Raw genomic sequence first — 10,259 nt, 5'->3', positions numbered from 1 at the left:
GAAGAGCAGATAGTTGAAATCAATCACAGGGAGGTTGCACACCATCCTGAACCCGAGCTGGCCGTTCTCCCCAATCAGTTATGTTGAGAAACGAAAGCTGCCTAGGGACACCCCACCCTCGGTCCGTGGACACGCTTCCCCTCAGTCCTGCGCGTTGGCACTCCCATCTTTGCCCCAGTAAAACCCCGGCCCATTTCGCGGGCCGAGCCACGCTCCGCGGTGCTCCCCACTGCGGCAGCTTTAACCGTGCTTGGCTTCTACCTACCGAGTCTCCGTGTCTGCTTTCCCAGTTTGGTTTGTGGGCTAGGCCATTTCACTGGGTCTTTTGGAAAAACAGTGTGGGGATGCCCACCCAGAAACTCTCTCTTCCTGGAACTTGGCGGTAGCTGGTGCGGAGGAGGACTCAGAGAGGGCAGACCTCCCCAGCTCGTCTCTCGTGCCCCACAGCCAGTCCTAAGCCCACCCACCAGGCAGGGTTCCCGCAGCGATTGAACCAAGAGACCTGCACACAGCGCGGGTGGATTGCAGTTATGTATTCAGTTTCCTACCGACTTAACTAACATGGGCCGCGGGAAGAGGGGAGAGAAACACTGGAAGAGCTGCCTGACTGGAGTAGGTGCCTTTCACTAAGTCATGCGTTCCTACGCTTTACAAAAGCATCTTCCTACAGGAAAAGCGACTCCCGCAGGGATAGCAGGGGCTGCAAGGGTCACAGGGGTTGCAGGGGTTGCAGGGGCTGCAGGGGCTGCAGGGGCTGCAGGGGTTGCAAGGGTTGCAAGGGTTGCAGGGAGAGGTGCAGGGGTAGCAGGGAGACTCGATCTTGACGCAACTGCCGAGCCCGTAGGAGTACGTCACGTCTTTCTCGTCCACGCAGGGCGGCAGGCTGAACTCTTTGCAGATGTTCATGTAGCTGTACTTTTTCGACCCGAGGCAGTCGTACCTGTTCTCCCGCTCTGCCGACACGCACACCTTTCCGTCCTTCACCCGAACTTTGACTTGATCCGGTTCAAAGCCGCACACGTTTACCGATCCTAAAATGTTACTGCTACAGCAAGAGGAGGCCAGAATTCTATTTGTTGTTCTTCTCAGTCTGGAAGTTAGAAAAAAGGAGAGGGTGGGAGGAAGAAGCTCAGATCTCAGACACAGCTTGAGAAGCAATAGTTTGATCTGTTTTTCATTATTATTATATATATATATTTTTTTAAGTAGTACACCCTCTTTTTTTTTTAATTTTTTTTTTCAACGTTTATTTATTTTTGGGACAGAGAGACACAGAGCATGAACGGGGGAGGGGCAGAGAGAGAGGGAGACACAGAATCGGAAACAGGCTCCAGGCTCTGAGCCATCAGCCCAGAGCCCGAGGCGGGGCTCGAACTGGCGGACCGCGAGATCGTGACCTGGCTGAAGTCAGACGCTTAACCGACTGCGCCACCCAGGCACCCCTATATATATATATATATATATATATATATATTTAAGTTAGCCCTGGGCCCCTCTTGGGGCTTGAACTCAGATCAAAGGTCAAGGGGTCACATAGTCTACCACCTGAGCCAGCCAGGCGCCTGATCTCTCTCTCTCTCTTTTTTTTTTTTAAATAGTAAAAGGAACACTAGTCATTCTGAAAAGTCAAACTTTTCCCCAAGTGTATAAAGGAAACACTGAGAGTCCACCCGTGTAAATCGCATTCTGCCACAGGTAAACCTCTGTTAACAACAGATGGTTGCTTGAAGTTCCAGATCTTTCTCTTGCATTTAAATCCCAGATCCTCCTTTTATTAATTGTGGAAACTTGCCTTAGTTTCCTCATCTGTAAAATGGAAATAATAACAGTACCTGTGCTTAGTGCGTTAGAAATCTTGCTTAATTATTACTGTGATCGTTATTATTACTACTATTATATGTAGACTCTTAAGAGTTTTTTTAAGGGGATGCAACTAATAAGATATCATTTAAAATCATTATAAAGATGTCTTTCAGCCTCAGAACCCAGCCCTGCTACCCACAAGATTGGAGCCACCCTGGGCTGTCACACAGACCCAGCCTGAAAGTTCCATCAACAAAATGACAAGGCAAAAGTGCCCTGACTCTGCCCTGCCCACCGGGGCCTGTCTCTTCCTGCCACTGTGAGACTGCTCCAAGTGCTGGATGGCTGGCATCCTCTGGAACAGTGAGCTTGGAGGGGTCGTGAACCGGATCCGGGTCCCATCAGCGTGCAAGGGCTAATTGTGTACCTCCCTGGCCCCCTCCTACCCCCTGACCTCCTGGTGACCCTTGAAATCCATGTGATGGGGTATTTATACTATGGAAATGGGAAAACTCTACAAATGAGGGCTTTTTATCTCCTGTCTCCCACCCCCACGTGGCTAGCTGTTAAATACCACTGTCTGCGGCCCCTGGAGCGGCAAACACGGGTCCCCGGGGTCCCTATAGAGCTGCCTTGCCGCCGCTCAACAGTCCTGTGTGAATCCTTCATAATAACAAAATAACAACAGCAGCTCAGGCTAATTGAACACCCGTGGTGTGTCGAGAACTAGTAACACAAAGTGCCTAAGGGCACAGGCTCTGGAGCCAGAGCATTTAGGTTCAAGCGTTGGTTCTGCCGCGTGGACAAATTACTTCGCTTCTCTGTGCCTCAGTTTCCTCATCTGTCAAATTGGGACAAGAGTAGTAACCTACTTCTAGGGTTTGGGAGGTTTAAATCAGTTAATGAACGAAAAGGATTTATTGCAGTGCTTGGCACACAGGTTGGGCAGCCCGGCATTAGCCTTATGTGCTCTGGCTTTCCCTAGGGTCCATTTTCTTTCTACTTGGAGATCCTTCCAAAGACAACCTAATGTTCTGAAATGGTCTTCTTTTTATCCTTTAACATAAGAAAAAAAATTTTTTTTAAAACTCCGTGTTCTAAGAGACACTCCTGGCACATCTTGCAACACTTGGCCTCCAAAGGAAGGTTTTGGAGCACGTGATTTCTAGAACTTCTTCCAGTTTGACAAGTCTGAACTTTGCAATTGGATGATTGGTTTGAGATACCTTTTTAGTTCTTGCCTTTTAGGCTGAATTTTGTTTATACCCTGCTTTTTGTTAAAGAAGTTATATGAGTTCACTGTAGAAAACTTAGAAAATATACAGATAAGCAAAAAAAAAAAAAAAAAAATGGAATAGGTCACAAAATACCCGTGATCGTACAGAGCATCTCACAGTTTGGTGCTCGATTTTCCTCTGTGTGTGTATTTCTACATACATGTGTAGATTCTTGTGTGCGTTCTTATGAAGTCATGCTCTACGTACTGATCTGAATCTGTATTTTTCACATGGTTGGCTTAACAAGCGTGGGCCCTTGCACCAAAGGTTCCGAAGCAAGGCTCTTAGAGGCTAATTTGCAAAATGACGCAATGGACTGGTGTCCTGGAAGACACCAAGGCCAACAGAAACAACTTGCGCAAGGCACCCAGAGGACTGTGAGGGGTCACTGAGCTGCATTTCCGCCTCCGGCCCCAAGGAACCTGGGGAGGATGGGGTACAGATGTCTTTCATGCCCTGGGTGTGCCAGGGTACCCACGGGCCATACTAAGGAGAAAGGAAGAGAATTGGACTTAAAAAAAAAAAAAGGTCTTTATCTCTGTGGAAAAAACAAAACAGGAGAAAACGCACTCTACTCTCCCTGGATGGGCAGAGAGGAGCTCACCAAGATGTCCTGCGCCCTCTCTGGATGGGCCAGGGCCGGGAAGCCTGAACAGCCAAAGGCAAGAGTGAAACACAGAGCAGAATGGGTGCCCCTGGATCTCTCCGGAACCTCCCGTGGTGTGGACGTGGAATGAGAAACCTCAAACCCTGGCACGAAGGACCACGAAGGTCCTCACAAAACAGGACCAAGGATCCCAGGCAGGGGTGCCAGGACCCCTCACTACTGCTAAACTGATTCTGCTGAAGGCCTCCTGCCCTCCCAGATATGGATCTGGGAGCCAGTTCTACAAGCCAAAGTGGGCTTCCAGATCCTTCTCCTCCTGTCATCAGTCTGGAGTCTTGGAGTGCAATTGCATGTTGTTATTGTTGTTGTTGTTGTTGTTGTTCAGATTCCCCCTGTTTCTCTGGCAGGGTCACTCTGGCCCCTTTGCCCCCGAGGCAGCTACACAGAGGTTTCACAAATCTGAGTCTTTGGGAAATTGCCTAAAAATTCTAGGCCAAGGGAGGTGTCTCCTTCCTTTTGCTTCTTGGTCGGGGCTTATCTGTGGGGTGGGGTGGCTTTAGGAGAAATTGCAGGAGCCACATTTTACTTGTCAGATTTAACTGACTCCTGTCTGGCCAGGTACCTATCACCCCACAAGGGATTTTCCATGGCTCTGTAGTGTTCTGGGCAAAGGTTGGGGGGGGGGGGGGGAGGTTGCCTCCTATAGTTGTTATTGTGAGGCTGGAGCTTGGCCACAGCAAACAGAGGGAAATCAGCCCCCTGGCTCGTTGCAGAATCCTCTCAGGGAAGCTGAGGGAAAGCGAGTGGACAGATGGGGTCCATGACTGCCACTCGGGAATACACGTCTTCTCCCTACTCCAGCTGCAGTTCACCTGAGTGTATCATCACCAAGCTCCCGCATGTGCAACATGCTGCCCTCAGCAACGGTGAGCTGTACGGTCAGCCATTTTCACAAAGCCATAAGTGAGCTTCAGCCTGGTGCTGAATGAAATAATGAAGGTGTCAAAAAGAGGCCTATCTCCACCCAGGACCAAAGGGAGGTAGGCCTTGGAGTACTGTGCTTTTTCTCCTAAGTTTAGACCCCTTCCAAAGACCCACCAAACTCTATTCCTCCTTTCCAACTCATCTTTCCCTTTCTCTTCTTCCTTCTGTCTCTTCGCCTTTCCTGCCTTGTCTCTCTTCTGACTTTTGGATGATATTGAAGAACAGTGTCGCTCCGCGGGGGCAGGGTAGCAAATACAGGGGCATCAGAGGCCCCAGCAGTGCTTGTTGGAACACAGGTGCTGGTCCCCACCCCCCAGAGTTTCCAACTCAGCGGCTTGAGGGAGGAGCCAAGAATTCACATTTCTAAGCAGTTCCACCTGATGCTGGTCCCGAGCCCATTCTTTGAGAACCACTGGCAGGCTGGTTAAGCACAGGAATCCCAGACTCAGGCAAATCTGGCTTTCCCAGCTCCTAGTGGTCAAGAACACTGCTCCTGAATCTGTTTCATCATTTCTAAAACAACCAAGACGTCACAAGGATCAGGTGAAGATGAAAGGCGGCACGTAATTTTCGCTCGATAAAGGGTGAGTGTCTTTATCAGGCTGGACCGGGCTCCACCTTCCTCAGACTTCCCTGAAACCTGAGGCTTTTTTTTTTTTTTTTTTTAATTTTTTTTAACGTTTTTATTTATTTTTGAGACAGAGAGAGACAGAGCATGAACAGGGGAGGGTCAGAGAGAGAGGGAGACACAGAATCGGAAACAGGCTCCAGGCTCTGAGCTGTCAGCACAGAGCCCGACGCGGGGCTTGAACTCACAGACCGCGAGATCATGACCTGAGCCGAAGTCGGCCGCTTAACCGACTGAGCCACCCAGGCGCCCCTGAAACCTGAGGCTTTAAGTGACCCAGCCTCAAGTCCTGTGTCATTAACCAATAAGGTGAAACCAGATAATAGACAAGCCTTTGGCCTAGAGGGGCAGCCATTCCTGCCCCTACCCCCTGGGGTGACTGGGCTCGGAGACCTGTGGGTATGAAGGAATTATGGGGAGGGGTAACAAGGGGCCACACTCTCTTCCCCCTCTGCAGGGACTCTGAGGGAGAGACTGCTCTGCCCTGGCCTATGGGTCAGAGCATGGGGAGGTAGAAAGAGTTCCCTGACGGCTGGGCCCACAAAGCACTCACCAAGAGGCTGTCATTAGCCTCACCAAATAAGAGCAAGTCGGTGAAAACCTTGGTCTTAGAACAGGAAGGAGTAAACAAAGAATGAAATGAGAGGGCCAATTTTTGAAGTTTGCAGAAGATGGTGCCCCTCATGTGGGGATTTTCAAGAGAGATTGAGACCCATCACAGATAGTTGGATGAGTGGAGGAAATCAGGCTGAGTTTCTGGGCATTAAGCAGCAAAGGGTGCGAGCCTGAGCCCAATGAGCCCCTCCAGCTCAGCTGCAAATCCAGCATTTGTCTGCAAGGCACCGGGGGTCGGAGCTGAGAAGGGGGCTCCATCCATTAGATGGTCAACCCCTAAGGGCAGGGCTGAGGAAGGGCTGGTGTGCATTTGTCTGTGCCCCTTCGGTATAGAGGAAAGGGAAGCCCACGAAGTGTGGTAGTGAATCGGGCGCAAACTAGTGGCAGGCTAGTGGCATGGCTTCTTACAAAGGGAACCAGATTCAGGCACTGTAGTCCCTCTAAATCCAGAAGAGGAAGGAAGAGTCAGGGAAATTGCTAGTGCTTGCGATGCAAAGGGTAGTTGGAGGAGGAAAAGAGAATATCAAAGAAGGTTAAAAAAAAAAATGGAAGTACTTACTTGAGTCTCTACTAAGGAAGATACTGCCAAGGTGCTAGGTAAACAATGGAAATGGATTGGACCTTCTATACCTGGTCTAAAAACACACACGCACAACACACACTCATCAATCAACTAACATACACGCGGGGATGCTCAGGAAACTTATGGGAGAAATGAGCCTTCTTAACCAGTTGTTAAAAGAGCAGGTTGACTCTCAGACAGAAAGACAATTCCAATGGGGTAATGGCAGCTGTAGACCGGGGAATCTTTCCTATTGGACAAAGAACCTTCAGGACAACGCAGCCTGGCGTCAGAAAGGGCATGTCATACCTAACCAAACTGTTAGCGTTCTTTAAAGGGATAGAAGATCATGTGAATATGACTTCTAAACCCACAAAGCCTTGGGCAAGTTTTCACAGCAAAGACTGTTTAAAAAAAGTGAATCAACATGATATTTCTGGATCTACTTAGTCATGGATTGGGAGCTAGCTGAGAAATAAGGAAAAAGAGGCATTTCACTGGAAGAAAAAAATATTAATAGTAGGAGTCCTCTGGGATTGGGGCTGGATCAGGCTTTAACATTTTCATCCATGGTCAGGAAAATTGAATATTTAGGTTTGCAGGTAACAACACAAAGCCTTTCTGGATAGTGAAATGTCAAGCTATCAGAAATAGAGCATAGGAGGGTTTCACAAGGTGGTATGAATGGGAGGAAAGTGGCTGGGAGGAGACACAGCAGGCAAGACTGAGGTCATTTCCAGAAAGGACTCAGCGTTATCAGTTCAAAGACCAGGGAATTAATGTAAAGAATCACCAGCTTCACATACTGCCTCAGGCACAGGAAAAAAGTCAGCAAAATCCAGACATTGTCAGGAGAAGTATCACAACGCATAGAAAGCATCATCTCTTATATAAACCACACTGCCGAGAAGTAAGTTGGAGGTTGTGTCTATTGCATGCCAAGAAGTAGGGGCTCCTAGAGCTGGTGGAGGGCACCTAGGGGGTGGACAACAGAGAGGCACCCTTATCTGAAGAGTCTGGGGAGGAGGGCCAGTCAGGAGACAAAGGCTGGAAGAACTTGGATCAAGGGTATTCAAGGATTCAGAGGCACAAAGACAGTAGATACAGGCCTGCTCACAAGTAACCCTTCATGTAGACCAATTAAAGAAGGAATTCCTAACTCCCAGTGTGCAAAACTTATATAACTTGATACTCTGAGCAGTAAAAATAAAAACTATTTCAGGGGCACAGAGGTGGCTCAGTCGGTTAAGCATCCAACTCGTGATTTCAGCACAGGTCATGATCTCACAGTTCGTGTGTTCGAGCCCTGAGTTGGGCTCTACGCTGGCAGTGTGGAGCCTGCTTTGGGTTCTTTCTCTCTCTCACTCCCTCTCTCTCTCTCTCTCTCTCTGCCCCACCCCTGCTCTCTCTTTCTCTCTCTCTCTCTCTCAAAATAAATAAACATTAAAATAAAATCTTTTTTTTTTTAATTTTTTTTTTTTAACGTTTATTTATTTTTGAGACAGAGAGAGACAGAGCGTGAACAGGGGAGGGGCAGAGAGAGAGGGAGACACAGAATCTGAAGCAGGCTCCAGGCTCTGAGCTGTCAGCACAGAGCCCGATGCGGGGCTCGAACTCACAGACCGTGAGATCATGACCCGAGCCGAAGTCAGACGCCTAACCGACCGAGCCACCCAGGCGCCCCTAAAATAAAATCTTAAAAAAAAAAAAAAACAAAAAACTGTTTCAAATTGAGTGTAGATTTGCTTAAACGCAATAGCCCCATCCCAGACTATTGTCAGAGGTCCATTCCTGATCTTGGTGACTGATGACTTGGACAATAGTTGCCCTATTGTCCTTTCTTCTGGATCATCCTGGTCACTGTTATCAAGTATCTGTCTCTGTCTCAGACTCTATCTCTCCATCTGTCCATCCATCTATCCATCCACCTACCTATCTATCTAATCTATTAATCTATCACCTGCCTCCTTAGCACAGAAGGCAGCACGTCAGTCTCAAAACCTATTAATTGATTGTTGGGATAGGAACAATGTTGTTTAAGGATAGAAACTTGCAACAAGTAGTAAATAAGTCTCAGAGATCCAGTGCACAGTATAGTAAATATAGACAACAATGTTGCATTATAATCATCAAACTTGCTAAGAGACTAGAATGTAAATATTCCAACCACTAAAAGGCAATGATAATTATGGAACACGGGAGAGGTGCTGATTGTCACTACAATGGCAATCATTAGAATATAGAAATGTATCAGCCACGCTATAAATTTGCACAATGTTACGTGTCAAGTATACTTCAATCAAAAAATCGATCATCCATTTGTGCCCATCTTTTTTAAAAGTAGTAGCATATTAAGTAGTTTTTCTTGCCTTTTTCATGTAATACATCAACACATACAATACTTCGTCAGCCTGCTTTACATCTACTTAGCATCCTAGTGTACAGACGTACCATAGTTTATTTAACCAGAGGACAGTACTTTCAACAATTGTTTTCGTCAGTTGTACCAGACCGGATGGCATGCAGCGGAAAGTTAGAAAACCTTCTCCAGGCCATAAAAGGAAATGCAATCAAACAAAATTGTAAAAAGTGGCTTTAAACATTACCCAATTCAATTAAAACCCTCTCGACTCTGTTCTGAAAGCTGCGACTCTCAGGTCTGTAGTTCAGGAGCACAACTTTTGCTACTGCCGGAGAGGGCGCCGAGGTAACAGGCCCAGCTCCGGATGGGTTTTGAGTGGGCCTGGGGTTGGGGCATGGGAGAAGGGTTCTCCTGCAAAACCGAGGGAACGCCTCTGTTGTTCAATTTTTTCCCCTGCTCTTAGAGCCGCTGGCGAACATTAAGGATTTGATCAATTGTTATTGCTTCTCCTGTAGTCATTTCTGTAAGCCCAAATCTACTCAAATCACTTTACTCATAACCAGAAAAAATGTTTAGTTTGCTCCTTCCAATAGCTTTTTAATGACACCTCCTATTTCTTTCGCTCATTAAAGCCGCATTATTTATCATGTCGGCACTCCTACCATAAACCAACACAACCTTGGCAATCGACATCATTCCGTTGTCTTTTGAGAATCTCACGGTTCCTGTCCTGGGCCCATTTACTCTTCTGTTCTTAAATCTTTGCTAAATCACCAGAGTTATTATCTTGAGCCCTTTTCGTCTTTGTCCAAGTACCAGCTGTGGCATCCCCTCCCCCATTTCGGCTCAGAAGGTTAATACACCGGCTATGAAAAATCTTAAAACGTGCTTTTACTTGGCAAGCTCTCTCTTTTCATCTTCTATGGCTCGGATGGCTTTCCTCTCCAAACTTCTGAGAGACGGTCGCAGGCAGTAGAGCTTGACGTCACACAGGCAACACGGATAGAGGTCGCACAGGCCACAGGAGCGCGCTCGCTTCGAGTAGCACAGACAGTACGGGTAGGGGTGCAGGTCGCAGCAGCAGTATGGGTGCATGTACAAGTCGCAGAGGCATCGCGTGCATTCGTCGATGCATCTCAACTGCCTTAGTTCTCGGTCCACCTTCTTTATGTCCCTTCTAACACTGTCCAAAAGGCAACTCAGTGCAGCCATTACAGTCACACCTTATTGTTTTGTGAGTACCTTTGGGAAATGGCACTCAGGGGGGAAAAAAATTGTTCTAAGCTCTTCTCAGAAGTTTCTTTTAAAAATAAATGAGGCCCACACGATTCACTTACTTTAAAGCTTGTGTTCTATGACCTCACCACCCTCCAAAGTATGTCATAGTCTTCTGGTTACCGTGTGAACTGCACACAGTCACG

General features: G+C 47.5%; 1 protein-coding gene across 1 annotated transcript; it reads right to left on the bottom strand.

The window, feature by feature from the left end:
* Nucleotides 1-518: 518 nt before the first annotated feature.
* Nucleotides 519-10,184, bottom strand: ODF1 (outer dense fiber of sperm tails 1). Its single transcript, XM_047842524.1, has 2 exons — nucleotides 9,734-10,184; nucleotides 519-1,090 (listed from the first exon to the last, which is right to left on the bottom strand). The coding sequence occupies exons 1-2, from the start codon at nucleotides 10,048-10,050 to the stop codon at nucleotides 649-651; spliced, it is 759 nt and encodes a 252-aa protein (XP_047698480.1). The 5' UTR covers nucleotides 10,051-10,184; the 3' UTR covers nucleotides 519-648.
* Nucleotides 10,185-10,259: the final 75 nt, after the last annotated feature.

Source organism: Prionailurus viverrinus, chromosome F2 (assembly GCF_022837055.1).
Source record: "Prionailurus viverrinus isolate Anna chromosome F2, UM_Priviv_1.0, whole genome shotgun sequence".
NCBI classification, from domain to species: Eukaryota; Metazoa; Chordata; class Mammalia; order Carnivora; family Felidae; genus Prionailurus; species Prionailurus viverrinus.
Note: the sequence above shows the minus strand (reverse complement) of the source record. Positions and strands in the feature narration are given on the sequence as shown.

Bases quoted from the DNA above. Each gene is read 5' to 3' on its own strand.
- ODF1 (XM_047842524.1), bottom strand. From the start codon at position 10,050: ATGGCTGCACTGAGTTGCCTTTTGGACAGTGTTAGAAGGGACATAAAG. The intron at 1,091-9,733 runs GTAAAAGCACGT...TCTAACTTCCAG, and splicing joins GAAAAGAGAGAGCTTGCCAA to ACTGAGAAGAACAACAAATA.